Genomic DNA, 17,352 nt, shown 5'->3' with positions numbered 1-17,352 from the left:
CAGACTAACCAAGGACCGGAGATGGATGAATGGATATGAAGGCAGGATGTCCTCCTGGAAACGACACTGTGTAGCCACAGCACAGAGGTCGCTGGCTATTTATGAGGAAAAGAACAACTGGACGAGAAGCAAGGCCGACCAAGGTTTCCTGTTCCTGGGAGGTCCAGGGCAACCCCGCGGGATCACTGACATCATGAAAGAAGGCGGGCTGGAACGGCCCGGGCGAGAACACGGGCCTCCGCACGCCTCCTCTTTTTTCTTGTTGGCCTCCCCTCATAGCCCCGGTCAGGCCATTGATGATCTGGCAATTGTACAGCTCATTACTGGCGTGGATGTGATAGAAATGAAGAAGATTCAGACATTCCGGTGTCATTGCGGTCTATAGTCATCGGTCTATGTGCATGAGAAAATCTCGACAATGTATACCTACCAACAAACGCTTCCCCCAAAAAGATAGATGGTGATAAAGATAGACAAGTTGGTGGAAAGAAAGGAATGAAAGTGACAAGGATGGGGAAAACACAAGAGGAGGGGGTAATGCATGGATCCTGCCCCCGTTCACAACCTGGCGCTCAAAACAGCCTGGCTGGTTCCACTGCTGGTTCCACTGCTGGTCACCCGCCCCGTTTCAACGTAAGAGATAGACTCCGGCTTTCTGTTAAGACACAAAAGGAACAGATTTCCCTAAATTAACAACCCGAACATAAACCAAAGGAGAGGATCAACAGGTCCAATTTACCGCTCAATGTAAGAAGGAATATCTTCAACGGACATACTGCCCTCGAGAACACCTATTTTATGGTCAGTATATCGAAAACAAAAACCATAATAATAAAGAGCAAAAGAACGGGGTTACTCACGGTACACAGCCGTAAGCAAGGGAAACTCCTCCTCAAGGCCTTGCTTCTTCAGGAAGTTGTTTACCTCAACCGCAGTCAAAGTACCCTGAAGCTTCTGGCCGTTGAGTTCCGTCTCCTCGACTTTCTCGATCGACTGCTTTCTCTCAATGCTGAGTTTTGCGCAGCGGAAGTTCCGGCCACCGCTGCAGCTAGTAATCAGATCGGCAACACCTGCACTCTCCTCGGTGAAGGTTCGAGTATTGATGGTGGCCCCGAAGAACTTTTCACCAAACTTGACCATCTCGAGAAGGCCAACCCGCATGATGGCAGCCTTGGCATTGTCACCCCAGCCCATGCCGTCGACCCAGCCGGCAGCAAGAGCAACTACGTTCTTAAGGGCGCCTCCAAGCGACACGCCCGCGACATCACTCACCACACGGATATGGAAATACGGGCGATGGAAGAGCGACTTCAGGACCGCGTGGTCCACAGGGGGGTAGTCGGACGGCAGCGCTTGCAGCTTTACCTGCGATAGTTGGCCGGAAACATCCTTGTGCTCAAACTGAACGAGATTCTCGGTCGAAGTAGACGGGGAACGATTGGGAGATGGCGCCTTGGAATCCATGTGCGGGGGATCATAGGCGATGCTTGACTCGGACCATTTTTCCAGTGCGACTTCGCTCGCGATGTTTGCGCCAGATAGAGCACCGCAGTAGATACCCAGGATCTTGCCAATGGTCTCCGAGAAGAGATGGATACCTTCTTCGTTCACATCAACACCCTTGATGCAGGAGATACCCCGCGCATAGGGCAGGATCTTGCCCTTGATCTGCTCACAAGTCTTGATGATAAACTGATGGGGCAGGTTGAAGACAAGGATGGTACTATCCTTGACGGCGTCAACCAACGAGGGATTAGCATGCAGGTTGGAGGGGAGAGTAATTCCCGGCAAGTATTTGATGTTCTCGTGCTTTTGGTTAATCACATCCGTCAAGTTTTGTGGGCCCTGGCACAGCGGTGAAGAGGGATCATAGTGCCGGGACGTTTTGGAGATTTCCACCTTCTCCTCGAAAACCCACATCTCAACCTTCTCCTCGAAAATTGCGGGGTTGCTGGCGGCATTTTCGGCGACGATTTTGGCGATTGCGCATCCCCTAGATATGACCAAAGTCAGCCATTTTCCTCTTTCCTGGCACTAGCACCATGACGAAAAGCCATCTTGCACATACCAATTTCCTGAGCCCACCACCGTGATCTTGTGTTTGCGCTGGTACGGTCCGAGAGAGCCCATTGTTGCTTCGGTATTGGCGGGGATGATCGACGAATGGAAAGGGCTATGCGAGTAGTAGCGGACTGCGACGGGCCCTCGAGGCTTATATGCTGTGGAAGGTGATAGACACGGCGAAAATTCCCGACTCAATGGGGTAGGCAGGAGGTGATAGACGGTCGGGGGCCGAGGTAGAGTCACAGGCACAGTAGTCCTCGATGGAAAAGGGCACGTCCGGCGAGATAAAAGTCGCGCTGGAGACAGCATCCACATGCAAGGCCGCAAATGAGAAGGCAATCTTATCGAACCGGCGTCGGCGTGGTGGTGCCCTGATGTAAGTGAGCCACTGAGCCAGGCAAGTGCAAGATAAAAAGGCGGGTTCGGAACCCGTGAATGTGGATCTTTGCCTCCCGCAAGAAAACTGGACCAGGAGCAGGGGGAAAGATCCTGATGGAAATATGACGATCCAGTTTCTGTGGCCTTGGACTACGGTCGGCCTGTTCAGGTCTAGTGCCTTGCTACTAAATTGTTGGTCCCACTGTTGGGAATTCTTGTCAGCCTTAATGTAGCACAGGATGGAACCCGAATGGCTGGCGCAAGACAAAGCGCGAGTGATCTTTGACTGAAGACGGCTATCAGGGACCGCGAACTAGACCGGGAAGGGGGTGGGATCTATTTGCCTCAGGTTCAATGGTTCAATAATTAGACTCGGCCAAGTCGGTGAGGCCCAGTACTATGAGATAAGTCACCTGGGCGGTGAGCCACACATATTCCAAAGTAGAGACAGAAATCACTATCGGGTCTTCGGTTGGGGACTAGTGCACTTCCGGATTAGTCCGCGCTACCCCATCGGAATCAAAGAAGAATTCGGTTCTCGTGAAGCACATGCAAGGCTTTTTTCGTCTTGTTCCCCGAACGGAGAAACAACGCATCCCTCCCCATCATGGTAAGCTTTCCTCTAGTTGATATCATCATGCATGCACGTATACTTACCAATGCTCTTTCTTAACCAATACAGGCGCCTACTCGATCCGTCAAGAAGCCCGCAAGTGGGAAAGGCGCTCTTCCGTCGTCTAAGCCCAGCTTTCTCCACGATGAATTTCGCACTACGAAAAAGGACAAGCGTTTGATCAAGCACAGCAGCTTTGTGTCTCGGATAGAAAAGAACTCTCAGCAATCTACGAAGCGCCGGCGTGCCTCCAAGAAACTTGCTGCTTTGGACTCGTTGGCCGATGCGCTTCCGGACGCCGACGACGACGTGGCCGACCCTAGCAAACAGGTCAATATCATCAAGCAGAAAACTCTGCAGCATAGACCAGGTGCTATGAAGCGTCGGGAGAAGCTGGAACGGCTGGAACGCGATCGGTTTGCGAAGAACATGGCGCAGATGTCCAGCATGCAAGCACCAGCGCCAACCACTACCGACTCCAACAGCAACACAGATGAGGGCTCGGTCTCCAATCGATGGGCAGCCCTGCGGAACTTCATATCTCAAACCATGGAGCAGCAGCCTGCCTTCAAATCAAGCAGCTAGGTTATCGAAATATTGGAATATGGATTGTTTCGAGCGCAACCCGCTCATCCTTCTTTCAATCTGGGTGGCAGTTGACACAAGTTGCAGCCGGTTGCTGTAACAGACCGCTTTCCAGTACAATCTGTGGCAGAGTCGAAATGCCACTGGTTCCCCTCAGTTGACGCTCCGTGCTACCACGTACGAGGCACCTGAGGATTCTCGCTTTCCCGTGTTGACAGGGCGCCCCAGGCGATTGAACCAGTATAGACGCCTCGATTGGAAGAATGGCAGCCGTGACTACAAACTTCCAGTGTCATGAAAAGTACGGAACCGTTCAGTTGGCCTAAGCTAAATGTACGATACGACCTTGACACATTTGTCAAATGGACGAAGCTTACAGGAATATAAGTAAGCTTATTCAAGGCCATTGGGTCAAGAGGAAGGTTCGGTACAATTAGTAGCTCAATGCCCCCTGGCAGACTTGCGTCTTTTCAAATGAAACAATGGAATATGGGGAAGTATAGAGGATCTCTTCCCAATCTATGCCAAACAGATCTATACTATTCTATCGAGAATCTCACATGTAGCACTTATTCGGGTCATTAATCTAAGACCACATGCCTTACTGGACTAGAATGGCACAGATCCGCATTAGCCAAGTCGGTGCCTGGGATTGACGGGAGCGACGATCGGGACCGCCACCGCTCGTCGCACTTGGAGCTCGCGGATGACGAAACACGAGTCCTCATCCGCCCCGAGTTTCACAACCTCAGAAACACAAAGCACGAAGCTCAACACGTCTTCCAGAGTTCTTCCACTGACGGATCCATCTGCGTCCAAACCTTACTTGATCGTGTCAGACAAGCCCATCTCAACCACGTCATCCGCGGATACCGTCGGCGATAAGCATCACGTGCTGCGGGGAAAGCTATCGCCCGATTTAGTTTGATTTGATTGTGTTGCATCTTATCTGCTGCCATCGGAGGTGACGGTCCTCGACTGCCCTCAGCCTTCCTTCTCCCTCTCTCCCTTACACACAAGCTTCTTCTTCGATCCTTCCCATATCTTCACATTAGCACTCTCCTCCTGCAGAGATCACTGCGCTTGGCCATGCTACGGTTGCCTGTACAGGCCCGTGGCCTCCTCAGGGCGCACCGCAACTCTCCCTTCCGCTATCGGCATGCGCCGAAGCCGCTTATCCGCCCTGTTCGCCGTGGATTCACCAGCTCATCAGCCACTTTCCCTACCTGGTCCCAATTCGATCGCTCAGATTTCACAAACCAGCCGTGGACTGGCAGTTATGAACCGGATCTTCCAACAACAGGGCCACTTGCGTCAGCTCCGGCTTTCGGAGCCCCTCGGGTGACCCCCAGAACGTTGAAGCAGTACCTAGACCAGTTCGTCGTTGGCCAGGACCGTGCAAAGAAGATACTTAGTGTCGCGGTCTTCAACCACTATCAACGGGTACAAGAGCTGCAGAGACGCGAGGAGGAAAACGCAGAGTTGCTAGCGAAACGTGCGCGCAGAGAGGCGATTGAGCATCACCCGGTCGAAGGTAGGTTTTCCGCATTCCATTGCCTGTCATAACACCTGAGCCAAGCTAAGCTAGTCAGACGAATTCCCAGGCCAGCAACAAACCGTCAATACAACCCCCGAAGCAGGTACATTGCCTACGTCCGCGCAGCCTGGACTTGAGGATTCCTCGGAGTTACAACTGGAGAAATCCAACATCCTTCTACTGGGACCATCCGGCGTTGGAAAGACGCTTATGGCAAAGACACTGGCGAGGATACTATCCGTCCCATTCAGCATTTCGGACTGCACACCGTTTACGCAGGCAGGTTACATCGGAGAGGATGCAGAAGTATGCGTACACAGGCTTCTGGCCGCTGCGAACTATGATGTTGAACAAGCGGAGCGCGGCATAATCGTCCTGGACGAAGTGGACAAAATTGCCGCAGCAAAGGTCAGCCACGGGAAGGACGTCAGTGGTGAAGGAGTACAACAAGCCCTCCTCAAGCTCATCGAGGGCACAACGGTACAAGTGCAAGCGAAACAAGAACGAAGTGCGCCTCGTGTCGGCAACTCCCCCAACACATTCCCCTCCAACAACCCGCTAGGGAACTCTCCATTCAACCCCAATGGCGGAAACATGCCCCAGAAGGGCGAGGTCTACAACGTCCGCACAGACAACATCCTCTTCATCTTTTCCGGCGCCTTCGTCGGGCTACACAAGGTAATCATGGACCGGATATCTCGTGGATCAATCGGCTTCGGTCAACCCGTCCGCGGCTCAGCCCTCACAAACAATCGATCTCGCGACCACGCACCGGGCAACAACGAACCAATCCCCATCCTTCCAGGATCCGAAGAAGAAGCCCTATACAAAAAGCACCTCCCCTTCTTCGCCTCGGCCACCTCTCCCAACTCCCCCGACAGCGAACCAACCTACTTCAACGCCCTCGACCTCCTCAACCCCACCGACCTCCAAAATTACGGCTTCATCCCCGAACTAGTCGGCCGCGTTCCCGTCACCGCCACCCTCTCCACCCTAACCACCCCTCTGCTCGTGCGCATCCTCACCGAACCCCGCAACTCCCTCCTAGCCCAATACACCACCCTCTTCAGCCTCTCCGGCATCGAGCTCCGCTTCACCACTCCGGCCTTGCACAAGATCGCCGCCAACGCCTTCACAATGGGCACAGGCGCGCGCGCCCTCCGCACCGAACTAGAGACCATCCTCAGCGACGCAATGTTCGAAACCCCCGGTTCGAGCGTCAAATTCGTCCTGGTCACCGAATCCGTCGCGGAGCGGAACGAAAAACCTATCTATCTTGCGCGCGGCCAGGGCGGACGCTTCCACTCCATGATCGCCGCCGAGGAAAGTAAGTGGGAGGAGAAGGTCCGGAGAGAGAAAGCGGAGAAGAGTAAAGATAAGAAAGCGAAGACGCAGCCGGCGGATGAACTTCCCCCGATTTCGAGTTTCCGGGAGTATCGTACGCAGACGGCTGGGTTTTAGGTGTCAATCACTTGGATTGGATGTTGGTCAAGACATTGTACATAGGAACGGGAGAGAGAGCATGAGACATAAGCAGGCAGTCAGGCAGTTGATCCTGTTGTTGTGACCTCACTCGGCGATTACTAGTCGGATGGATTATTCATATAAGCCAGTTGTTTTAGGCGTTTCATATCAGTGTTGATACCTTTTATTGCGTACTATGTATTTATTGCTGCTGCTGCTGCTAGTACTTATCGGCCTGTCTAGTATTTACATGTTTCAATCCCTATTGTTGATCGTCTGTATGGAATATTAGTTGGAGTATTGGCTCAAATACCGGGTTCTATTCATTATCAGGACAGTCTTCTTTCCGTTTTTCCATTTACAATAAGAAACGGTTACTACACAAATTATCAATCGACGAGTGGCACAACCACCTCCCTCAAACATAACAACGAACTCACGCCCACTGGGTATAGGAAACAGAGAAAACGATAAAATAAGAAAGGAAGTTGGAAAGTGGAATATCTCATAGGGAATTTTTATAAGAAGAAGTCAGTTCACCGCCGCTCATAACACACAATCTTTCTTTTTGCGATCCTATCTCACGAAAGCTCATCTGTATGGATTCGGATAAGAAGGTACTCCGCCAGATGCCCGACCATAGTAGCTAGCTCCATCCATATCCCTGATCATTGACACGGATGAAGTCCGAGACTTTGGCGTTCGAGGCGTGAAGGACTCCGATGGGGCTCGTGTTTCAGACGGTGTACCTGGTCTAGAAGAAGTAAGAGGAGCAGAAGAGGCTGCTGAAGACGAGGAAGGAGCAGCAATGACTTTTGACCAGTAGTATCTATAGCTGATTCCGAGTGTTTTCATGAACGCATTCGAGCCACATTTGATGTCGATGTGTTGCCATTCTTTCCATCGGTCCAGGGGTGTTGTTTGCGTAAGGACGAGCAAACGTCGGTATCGGTGGCGATGGACCAGGCCCCAGCCGGCAAAGAATTCAATAAGGTGATCTGCATTGCGCTGGTCTTGGGTTAGGCCTTTGGGGATGTCTGGATTATCTGCTTCAGTGCGGGTGCCATAATTTGGAAGGCTGGGAGGGGATATGACGTTGCTTTCGAAGTAGTCGTCATGGGCTCCGGATGATATCTCGGCAATGGGAGTGTCGTTTGCGGGAACGCCGCAACACTCTAAGACTAAACGGTACATTGTAGGCCATCTGAAGATGGAGTTTCGGTTAGAGATATTAGGATTTCGGTTGGGTCTGAAGGGTCATAACGTACAGTCCGCGTGCTGATTCGTCTGCACTTTCTGATTGTTGCAAGATCCAGTCCAGGATAGCGGGCCGGAACATGATCTTCCAATATCCCGGGTACTTCTTCTTGATGAAGTCAGCAAACCATGCCAGTATCGCCATGGTTGCTTTCGGATCCTGGAGCATTATGTCTTCCGTCACCAATATAGCCCCGCCATGTGGGAAAATGCGCTGGAAGTGGGAGTGGTGACCGGCATATTGGAGAGGTCTGGCCAGAGAGACGCTCCAGAAGTTGATCGGCTTGTTGACGAGGTTTTGGAAGAAAGACAACTTGTTGAAGTCGACCCAGCTCTCGTGAACCTGCTTGAATGTTGGTCTTTCAGTGCATCTTGACCTCGGCTGGGGGCAGAACATACCAAAACCACCCCTACTTGGACAGCTCGTGCAAATTTCTCCCAGTCATCCTTCTGCTGCCAAGTATATATAACAGGGTTATGTTTCTTTAGAAAGGCATGGATAATTACAAGTTCACTCTGAAGTCTCTCGGACTCGAACAAGAGAAAGAATGCTTCTGCTCTCTGCACCTTTCCTGTGGAGTTCACTGTCACTAGAGTCTCATAAGATACTCCAAATTCTGTTTCGAAAATACTTCCCAGATCGGCCGTAGGTGCGGGGGTTGCTGGATCCTGTTCGTCTGGCGCTGAAGCAGAACTATGTTGTTCATGGATCTTCATGGGTTCGTTTTGTTCCTCATCTATTTCCATGGGTTCGTCTTGTTCATCGTCGAGTTCCATGGGTTCGTCTTGCACTTGACTGGTAGACTCCTTGTTCGTTTCGGCCGAAGCTGGCTCCAGAGGTATCTGTGAAGAGTCTGGCTTCGCTGGACTGGGTATTTCCTCAGACTGTAGCTTCAATGACTCCTGTGAATTGTCTGGCTTCACGGGTATTCCAATCCTGTTCAATTGCCGTTCTGATGAATCGACCCCTCGTGGCTTTGGTGATGAACCCAACCTAGTCTCAATAGTGACTTCTTTTGATTGCCTTTCTGTTGATGTGATTCCCTGCTCAATTGATGGAATTGACATTGGGGCGTCGACGACGTCTTCTATGCCGTCACATCCACTCCGAGGTAGTTCATAATCCGGAGAATCCCTCACGACGCGTTCTTGGCGGCGAGTATCTGTCCACCGGTCGTCGGCTCTTGCCCTAGATGGCAGTCGCTCAATAAACTCAAGAGAGTCCAACGGATCTCTCACAACAAGGTTAAGAAAGGTATCAGGCTCCTTCCTGAAGTAGCCGTCGTTGAGTGACTCGAGCTTCAGTGAATTAGACGGGTAGGCCAGTAACACGTTGTGTGGCGTACCCTGATTGCCTGGAAAGATCGCGAGAAGGTCGCCTTGCTCAAGCTCCCGTGCCATATTATATATTTTGGACTCCGTATCATTGAAACCCTGAATCCAGCCCCTACAATATGTGCGATGCCGCGACCGCTATGGTGGTTCAGATCAGTAAATAAGACTCATAATATATCGCCAAAGCACTTACTGAGTTATAACAGAGAACCTCATAATCCTCCAGTGTGCAGAGATGCTGAAACCAAACCTCAATATATTGCCCCGCCTTAGTTGCGATAAGCCTTTTAGCAGACGTGGGGCTAAGACCACATAGTCTAGCTGGGCCAATGGACCTTTTGTCTGGCCCATAATACATGTATACTAACACCTCACCGGGATTGCAAAAGCGGCCGGACACGAATTTAGCTTTGGGACCCGGCAACCTACGAGGTAGCTCGGGAACATCTTGGCCCGATTTATCACGACGGTCGTACTTGATCCGGTCTTGATTTGGCGGATCAGTCAGCGGGCCAGACAAGTGAGCAGGTGCATCTGAATGATCAGCCTCCATGTGTGGATTAGACTGGTCAGTGACGATCTGGACTGAATCTCGATTTTGGTCAACAGATGGGCTAGCATTGCAAGGACCGGACTTGAGAAGGTGCAGAGGTGTTTTAGACGACCAGTCTGACGGTCGAACAAGCTCTAGTTGCTCAATATTGGGATCTGGCTCTCTGAATTTAGCTTTCTCGTGTTTTCGCCTCGTTGACAGGTGCGAAAACCACTTCGCGGTCTCCTGAGCATTGTTGGAACGCAGCGTAGCTGATGCTGGCGCTAGCGCTGGCTCTGGTTTTTGTCCACTTCCAAACAGGACCGGCGGTTGCTTCGCCAGGGCATGCTGCTTTTTGAAAGGCAGACAGCGAATGCTGGGTGTGTAAGTGGGCGGCGTTTGTGTACTCTGTTGTCTTGCACTCACACGGGAGTTGCTCCGAGGGATTGCAGATTCAATCACGGGGCCCTTCGTGGGTAAGCCAAGGCGTTTCCTTTTGGCATCCCTTCTGCGTCTCTTTTCCTCTTTTGCCTCCTGGTGTTTCAAGTTCTTTCGCTCCCAGTTGGCTACGTCATACGCTTCAAGCTTCCCTTCTGCAATCTGCTGTTTCCTGCGTTGCCAGTCGATAAGGGTCTCTGCCGTTTTGAAGGAATCCACAGGCTCCCAAGTACTTCTCCACTCAGGGTAGTTGGCCCATTTGACCAGGTACCTCTTTCTGTCTGGGAATTCGTGCTCAGCTATGATAGCTTCCACATCATACTCAGAAGCCTGTGAGCTGGCCGCAGTTGAGGTGATGGAAATGTCATCATCACTCTCATCCTGCCTCCTTGTCATTGCCGGATTGTACAGCAACACTGATACTGAATGGAATTGGGTGCGTAAGGATTTTCTGATATGTGGAGCCCAAGGAATGCAGGGCGCAACAGAGAGCCAGAGACGCCAATTAAGCTACAGGACAGCCACCTAACATAGCATAGTGGGCCGTGTGAGCTGGACTTGAAACCAATGAACAGGTAGTTGTTTAAAGCCAGCCAGCTGCTCATGTAAGCGCGATTCAAAATGTAGATTAGATTCGCACTGGTAAGTGCGCACGGCAAACATACAGCGGAAGAACTGCAAGACCGATCATGGGATGGAGAACAACCGGGTCACACAAACACACACTTACGGACACATACAGTGCACCTAAAGGAGCTGTCCGTGTGGATTGCGATCTCCCCCAACAGGATACTTACAATAATTGATCAATAGATCAGGGACTGAAGTCCTCGCGCCGCCCACCTGCATATGCGCACGTGATCCGGCGCTAGGCCCGAAGGGGCGACAGTGCACTCGGCACTGCGACGACGGACGGGAATCCGTAGGGAGAAAGTCAGTCTGGATAACCTCCTAATCTCCCTGCCCCGGTGCCTGCCTCCCCCTACACTCATCGGTAAGTTCCTCCGTTCCCGCCTCCCGTCGGTTACTTTTAAATATCCCTTCCCCTCGCTTCCCCCGAGTACCTCTGTCCCTTGGATGTGGTCCTGAAAGCTGACAACGTTGCGCCCCTCCTCTCAGAAAGTCAGACACACTCTATTGCCCGGATTTCCTTTCAAAGAGCCTCCAAACCTCCCCTCCAAGCTCGACCACGTCGTCTCCCTTCCCAGTCCTTTAGATCTTACGTGTAACAAAGCTAAGCGAGCCCTCGCAAACCACCCCTCATGGCTAACGACGAGTACGATGTAAGTATCCTCTTTCTCCCATTCGCACCCCTTGCCAAGCAACGGTATAACTAACGGGCTACTTGGTAGTTTCTCTTCAAAGGTAAAGTTGCCACTTCCCGTCTCCGCAGTCGCCGCTCGATCCCGTCGCCTCTATTGTCGGCCGCATTTCGCGAAACACGGCTAACCATCGACGGTTTGTTCTGAACAGTTGTCCTGATTGGAGACTCTGGTGTTGGAAAGTCCAACCTTTTGAGTCGTTTCACCCGTAACGAGTTCAACCTGGACTCCAAGTCCACCATCGGTGTCGAGTTCGCTACCCGCTCGATCCAGGTCGATTCCAAGACGATCAAGGCTCAGATTTGGGATACTGCTGGTCAGGAACGTTACCGTGCTATCACCTCCGCTTACTATCGGGGTGCTGTCGGTGCTCTTCTCGTCTACGATATCAGTAAGCACCAGACCTACGACAATGTCAACCGGTGGTTGAAGGAACTCCGGGATCATGCCGACTCCAACATCGTCATCATGCTGGTTGGTAACAAGAGTGATTTGAGGCACCTGCGGGCTGTGCCCACGGAAGAGGCCAAGCAATTTGCAAGTATGTTGAAATTTCCGCCGATGGCGACCCATGGGTTGAATTTGCTGGTGTGTTAACATACTACTAGGCGAGAACAACCTCTCCTTCATCGAGACATCTGCCCTTGACGCCAGCAACGTCGAGCTTGCTTTCCAGAACATCCTGACAGGTTAGACTTGCCCCCGTAAATCCGTTTGCCAGACGAACTTCGGCTTGCTGACATTCTGGTTACTTTCAGAAATCTACCGCATCGTCTCCAGCAAGGCTCTGGATGGCGGTGATGCTGGCCAGACCGTTCTGGGCGACCGCCGCGATATGGTGCGGATCGACGAGTCGGAGGACCCGAAGACCAAGCAGGGATGCTGTTAAGGGGCCACGAGATCGGGGAATGTGTGACACGTCAACCGCAACGACTTTTTATTTTTGTGATGTGATAATTGAACGGTCTTGAACTCTCTTTTTGTCTGTTACTTAGCCTCCTGGAGATGATACACAAGAGGGACGTTGTTAGGAATGGCACCTGGGGTCATGGACATTGTACGGCGGTGTTTGTTGGACATCACATTCTCCCGACACCTTGTTCGCTTTGCCTTTTATATCTTCTGTTTCCCTTTTATCACTTGCCTCCTTTTCTTTTTGTTTCCTTTCTTGTTGATTTCCTCCACCCCCTTTCCTCTTTTTTCTTCCCTATATTCTAACCTGATGAGAAATTGATCTGAATAACGTCTTATTGCTTTTGCCCCCATGATGTCTGCCTGATGACGGAAACCCAAAACCCTATTTGGTTTAACGAATGTTGTTGTATCTCCCCACTTTCCCCTCGGCGTCTTATCCGTGGCTCTACAGGATTGTCTGTTCGGTATGCACAGTGTGTTTTGCTAAGATTACTCGCCTATAAATGCAATGAAAGAAGAAAAGAGAAAAAACAATAAGATAAAATAATAAAAAGTGACCCGTAAGAGAAGCAAAGCAAGCAATCGTCCCTTCTGGCCGCCTCGGATGGGGCCCGACGCCCGTTGGTTTGCCCGTTACTAGCCATTAATAATTCGCCAACCCCATGCGGGCATCACCCCCGACCCACTTTTGACCCGCGAGCTCCACAGCTACTTTTCTCTTTCCTCTCTCTTTCCTCTCTTCTTTCATCGCTACACACGGTACTCACTCGACCATCCTAAGTTACAATGTAGGAGAACATATCTAGTTCACAGATGAACTATCTCCATAATTTCACAGCCACCTTTCCAGCCCCCACTCATCCTTACTAAGTAGTACTAACCAACCACTCCGGCAATTCCTTATGTAAGACCGCCTCGGTTTCAAAAGGTGCTTCCTTCCCCTTCACAGCGGTCTCCACTCACTCCTACCCACTGTTAGCCGCCGCGGCTGAATTTATTCCCCGTCTGGTTTAGACTGGGTTGATCAGGGGGGGAGGAGAAGGGGGTTGTTTTCTCTGACCTGACTGCTTGGCTTTTTTTGGTGAGTTGGGGGCTACTTAAGCTGCGTATTAGTGACTTGCGTGCTGGATTGTACGTATCAAGGATTGAGAGATATGGTGTGTGGGAAACCTACTTATAGCAGAGATAGATAGTAATTGTAGTGACTATCTAGTTATCGATTAGCGGAATAGAGTTCCGTTTGACGGGTAACTATCTATCTACTAGCTGCGGTTGCTCTTATGCTCTGGGTCTGGACACGTGGGTTTATGGATAATCAATGGGTTTGTGGGTAGGTAGATGTAGAAATTGGGCTGATTAAGTAGGGGCTGCAGGTATGATATTTGATTAGAGGAGCAATTAAGTATGTGTTGCTGTACGCACTACTATAGAATTAGATGTCAGGAACGGGATGATGGGTCAGAATGCATAGTTACTTAACTAAAGCAGATGACAGTGAGTCAGTTGTTTGCTTGGCGTGCATGGTATACTGTCTACTGGCGAAGTTTGATCAGATGTCCGGGTATGCCAGACACTGGGCATTTGTGAATGTTACCAATCAGTGCAGAGTAAATAGAGTCTGGGTTGCTTGGTAGAAGTCACACAAGGGATAACGTTAACATCGCACAGCTGATGGTTCTCACTCATTAACTATTGTAACACAAACATGTCTCCTACAGTAATTGATATGCTACGCGGTATGACAGCAAACAGACACAGTTGCATCACATCAATCCCACACCACGCCAACCTCCCGGTCTGCAATAGCAGCTCGAAACTCATCAATATCATCTCCCCGCTCCTTCATCACCCACTCCAGCGTATCGCCAAACGTTTCGCCATTGTCGCGGAACCAGTCCCCAAAGGAGCGTACGTAGGTCTCCACCTGTTCTTTAAGAGGTGCATGCTCCCGCAGCCAGATAACCTGGCCTGGATCGAGTTTCAGCATGTCCTGCACCACATAGTAATGTGGGATCTCGTCACCCCAACCTTCAGAACCAGGGTCATGGAAGTAATCGTTCCGAAACCGGGACTTGTATTTAGCGGGCGATTCAGTGAAGTTGCTAGGGTGCGCGGTGTGGAAATACTGCTCGGCTGAACTGGCGTCCTTCTCGAACAGACTAGGTGCACCAGCGGGACTACTGCTCGAAGGGTAATTTAGATGGATATTGAACGTCAATTGATGGTTACTTTCCGGGTAGCGTTTTCGGAACTTTCGTTGGATGGTCCCGTTGCTGGGACAGATGTGGTTCTGTACGATATCACCGATGATCAAACGCACGTCCTCAATCTCGGCCAGCTCGGCTGTGGACCAGTTGTGCAAGAGTTGGGCACGCTCGGAAACGATGTGCGGAAGGGTGCGGCTAAAGCGACTGTAAGACTCCGTATGAAAGGCTCGATGGTACAGCCAGAGACGATAGATTGCACGGCGGAGACGGAACCGCTCATCATCATCCAGCGAGCGACGATTCTCAAAATCGGTCTTCCATTTCTTGACTGGGTATATGATTTCCCACTTCTGGGCCACGTGCCCGATCTGGACTATTTGCTTAAGGAGGGAGTTGGTTATAGGGGCGGTACGAAATAGGTGGGCACGTTGGCTGGTATTCTGTGTGACGATCTGGATGATATCATCCAATGGACCGAACTCAGACTCGGCAACATCAACGAGGATTTGTAGCTTATTGGACCGGTGGAAGACGGTATGAAGTCGCCGGCAAGTCATTGCAAGGTTCATAACATCGGTGACAGAATCGCATGAGCGAAATATATGGAGCAATAGCTCCGTGGCCAATTGATGGAAGGGCATGGTTCAATGGTTTGAAAGATCTAGAGGCGTCAGCAAATAAGGAGTACACTAGTAGGTCTTATGAACCGACCACGCGTACCTAGTACAGTTAACTTGGGTCAAATTGTATGGAGAGAGTTATATTGTTCAATTGCGAGTCTTAGGCAGTGTTAGCCTCGGCGCTGTAGTGAGTCAACGCCGTCGCGATCACGATCTAGCTCTAGGTCGCGACCCCGCCCTTGGGGGTGATCAAAACACAGTGGAAGCAAGATAGAGTGGAGGCCATTGTGGAAGAAGGTGCATGAGCACCCAGCAACCACCCAGGGCTGTATTGCGAAAGGGATGCCATGATGACGAGCGAAAGGGTGCAGTTGCGCTGAGGAAATCCGGGGCAGGCAAAGGGAGACCCGCCGCTAAGTCACTTGACAGGATCCCCTTCATCATTCCGCTTTCCAGCCAGACCGACGCTCCTCCGCAGATGCGCCATTGCTCCACTGGTTCACCAGCTACTCCGTACTCTAAGTCAAATTGTGACATATAGCTTGAGAACATACAGCACATTAGTTCAATGCCTCCCTTGCTGCAAGCCATCCCGTTTTTGGAAAGCTGAAAGACTGACCTCTCCCCGTTTACCAATCACCGAGGCCCATAGCAACGATGTCAATTCACCCAGGAAGTCTACGGGCTGTGTATTCTATGATTAGATCCATGGGAACAGGAAAATAGTGAACCGTAGCATCAAAACTTTTATTATTATTTCACACCAGACGCCAGCAGGACCATGCATGTACCCCTCGCATCAATACATATACATCCCTTGAGGATATCAAGTCTAATAGGGCGTAAAACAACAGAAAAAAACCAACAAAACGGGAATCCATCACTTAAACAGTTGCCTCGTGTCGAGCGCATCCGGCTTCCTCTCGCCTTCTCCCAGTCCCAGGGTCGACCGCTTCGCGAACCGGTCGGTCTGCACATCTCTGCGCTTGGCGTAGCGAGCAGCCTTGCTCATGCGGACCTCGCGACGGACCTGGTTCGGGCTCACGTACTCCTTGTTCTCGTAGATGACAGGACCGCCAAAGCTGCCCTCCAAGATGACAATAGGCGTAAGAACAAAGCGGGGGCCGATCTCGACCAGAGAAACCTCCGGCTGGCCGTCCTTGCTCTTGGGAGCGGGCTTGGCATCTGCACCATCCTCAGACTTCTTTCCAGCCTCAGACTCACGGATCTCGTAGACACGGATCCAGATCTTGCCATCCACACCAAAGACACCAATGATGCGGTCAATGAACGGCTTCATGCCCTTAACACCACGCTTAGGGACACAGAAGACCCCGCGCAGCATCTCTCTGATCAGACCCCGGTATTCGTTGCCGGGTTGGCTCATGAGCGGACCCTGTTCGTCGAAAGAGCGATCGAAAACAACAAGACCACGGCCACCCTTGAGGCAGTTGCCGCTGAAACCAGCATTCAATTCGGCCATTGTGTGCAAGTTGGCGACGTGGAACTTGATCGTCGGTCCGTTGGGAGGGCGAGCAAGCCAAAGGTACAAGTCCTGACCCTGCTTACGAGCCTCGAGGAAGAAAATCACGTTGCAGGAGTGAAGGTCGGCAAGAGAGTTAAGGAGCAGGTTGTATCCAGCGGTCTTCTTCTTGGTATCGAGTTTGCTTTCCTTGTGAGTGTGAGGGAGCAGAGACGCAAGGTCGGCGAGCAGGTGTCGATGGCTGCAACAAACCAGAAAAATCAGCATCACATTCGCATTTCACATATAACATCTGGACGAAGACATTAAGCATACCGGTATGTCACACCTCGGGAGGTCAGCATCAGTACACGAGTCTTGGGCATGAATCCCTGAGCGAGCTGCTTCTTGGCCGATTCGGTCGTAGTTTCTTCATCGCTTTCACTGTCGGTGGTGTCGTCGGCATTGTCGAGAAGTTCCTCCATCTCGACATCTTCCTCATCAAACTCCTCCTCCTTGGCGAGCTGACGAGCTGCCTTCTTCGAAATAGTCTTGTAAACAGATGCCATGGTGTATGGGTTGTAGGGATTTGGAGACTCCGAATCTGTTGATCGCCCGCAAAT

The 17,352-nt window shown here is 51.2% G+C and overlaps 7 protein-coding genes across 7 annotated transcripts; 3 read left to right on the top strand and 4 right to left on the bottom strand.

The window, feature by feature from the left end:
* Positions 1-558: 558 nt before the first annotated feature.
* On the bottom strand, positions 559-2,379 carry GPD1_1 (glycerol-3-phosphate dehydrogenase family protein; the record flags this gene model as incomplete). The annotated part of the gene is made up of 4 exons (XM_041685454.1): positions 559-655; positions 740-791; positions 861-1,993; positions 2,069-2,379. 4 exons carry the CDS (start codon positions 2,377-2,379, stop codon positions 559-561), a joined length of 1,593 nt encoding a protein of 530 aa, XP_041539537.1.
* Positions 2,380-3,049: 670 nt separating this feature from the next.
* Positions 3,050-3,640, top strand: AKAW2_20710A (FAM207/SLX9 family protein; the record flags this gene model as incomplete). Its single annotated transcript, XM_041685453.1, has 2 exons — positions 3,050-3,052; positions 3,125-3,640. The coding sequence occupies 2 exons, from the start codon at positions 3,050-3,052 to the stop codon at positions 3,638-3,640; spliced, it is 519 nt and encodes a 172-aa protein (XP_041539536.1).
* Positions 3,641-4,729: 1,089 nt separating this feature from the next.
* Positions 4,730-6,638, top strand: AKAW2_20709A (putative ATP-dependent Clp protease; the record flags this gene model as incomplete). Its single annotated transcript, XM_041685452.1, has 2 exons — positions 4,730-5,174; positions 5,233-6,638. The coding sequence occupies 2 exons, from the start codon at positions 4,730-4,732 to the stop codon at positions 6,636-6,638; spliced, it is 1,851 nt and encodes a 616-aa protein (XP_041539535.1).
* Positions 6,639-7,232: 594 nt separating this feature from the next.
* AKAW2_20708S (putative Chromo domain protein Chp1p) lies at positions 7,233-10,599 on the bottom strand (the record flags this gene model as incomplete). The annotated part of the gene is made up of 4 exons (XM_041685451.1): positions 7,233-7,845; positions 7,910-8,241; positions 8,298-9,371; positions 9,427-10,599. 4 exons carry the CDS (start codon positions 10,597-10,599, stop codon positions 7,233-7,235), a joined length of 3,192 nt encoding a protein of 1,063 aa, XP_041539534.1.
* An 866-nt stretch (positions 10,600-11,465) lies between these two features.
* RAB11A (Rab family GTPase) lies at positions 11,466-12,414 on the top strand (the record flags this gene model as incomplete). Its single annotated transcript, XM_041685450.1, has 5 exons — positions 11,466-11,486; positions 11,556-11,568; positions 11,677-12,066; positions 12,134-12,214; positions 12,284-12,414. 5 exons carry the CDS (start codon positions 11,466-11,468, stop codon positions 12,412-12,414), a joined length of 636 nt encoding a protein of 211 aa, XP_041539533.1.
* Positions 12,415-14,208: 1,794 nt separating this feature from the next.
* Positions 14,209-15,288, bottom strand: AKAW2_20706S (F-box protein; the record flags this gene model as incomplete). The annotated part of the gene is made up of 1 exon (XM_041685449.1): positions 14,209-15,288. The coding sequence occupies one exon, from the start codon at positions 15,286-15,288 to the stop codon at positions 14,209-14,211; it is 1,080 nt and encodes a 359-aa protein (XP_041539532.1).
* An 859-nt stretch (positions 15,289-16,147) lies between these two features.
* On the bottom strand, positions 16,148-17,298 carry BRX1 (ribosome biogenesis protein BRX1; the record flags this gene model as incomplete). The annotated part of the gene is made up of 2 exons (XM_041685448.1): positions 16,148-16,991; positions 17,066-17,298. The coding sequence occupies 2 exons, from the start codon at positions 17,296-17,298 to the stop codon at positions 16,148-16,150; spliced, it is 1,077 nt and encodes a 358-aa protein (XP_041539531.1).
* Positions 17,299-17,352: the final 54 nt, after the last annotated feature.

The sequence above is a fragment of the Aspergillus luchuensis genome, chromosome 2, assembly GCF_016861625.1.
Source record: "Aspergillus luchuensis IFO 4308 DNA, chromosome 2, nearly complete sequence".
NCBI classification, from domain to species: domain Eukaryota; kingdom Fungi; phylum Ascomycota; class Eurotiomycetes; order Eurotiales; family Aspergillaceae; genus Aspergillus; species Aspergillus luchuensis.
The sequence above is the reverse complement of the archived record's forward strand: the minus strand, read 5'-3'. Positions and strand labels throughout refer to the sequence as shown.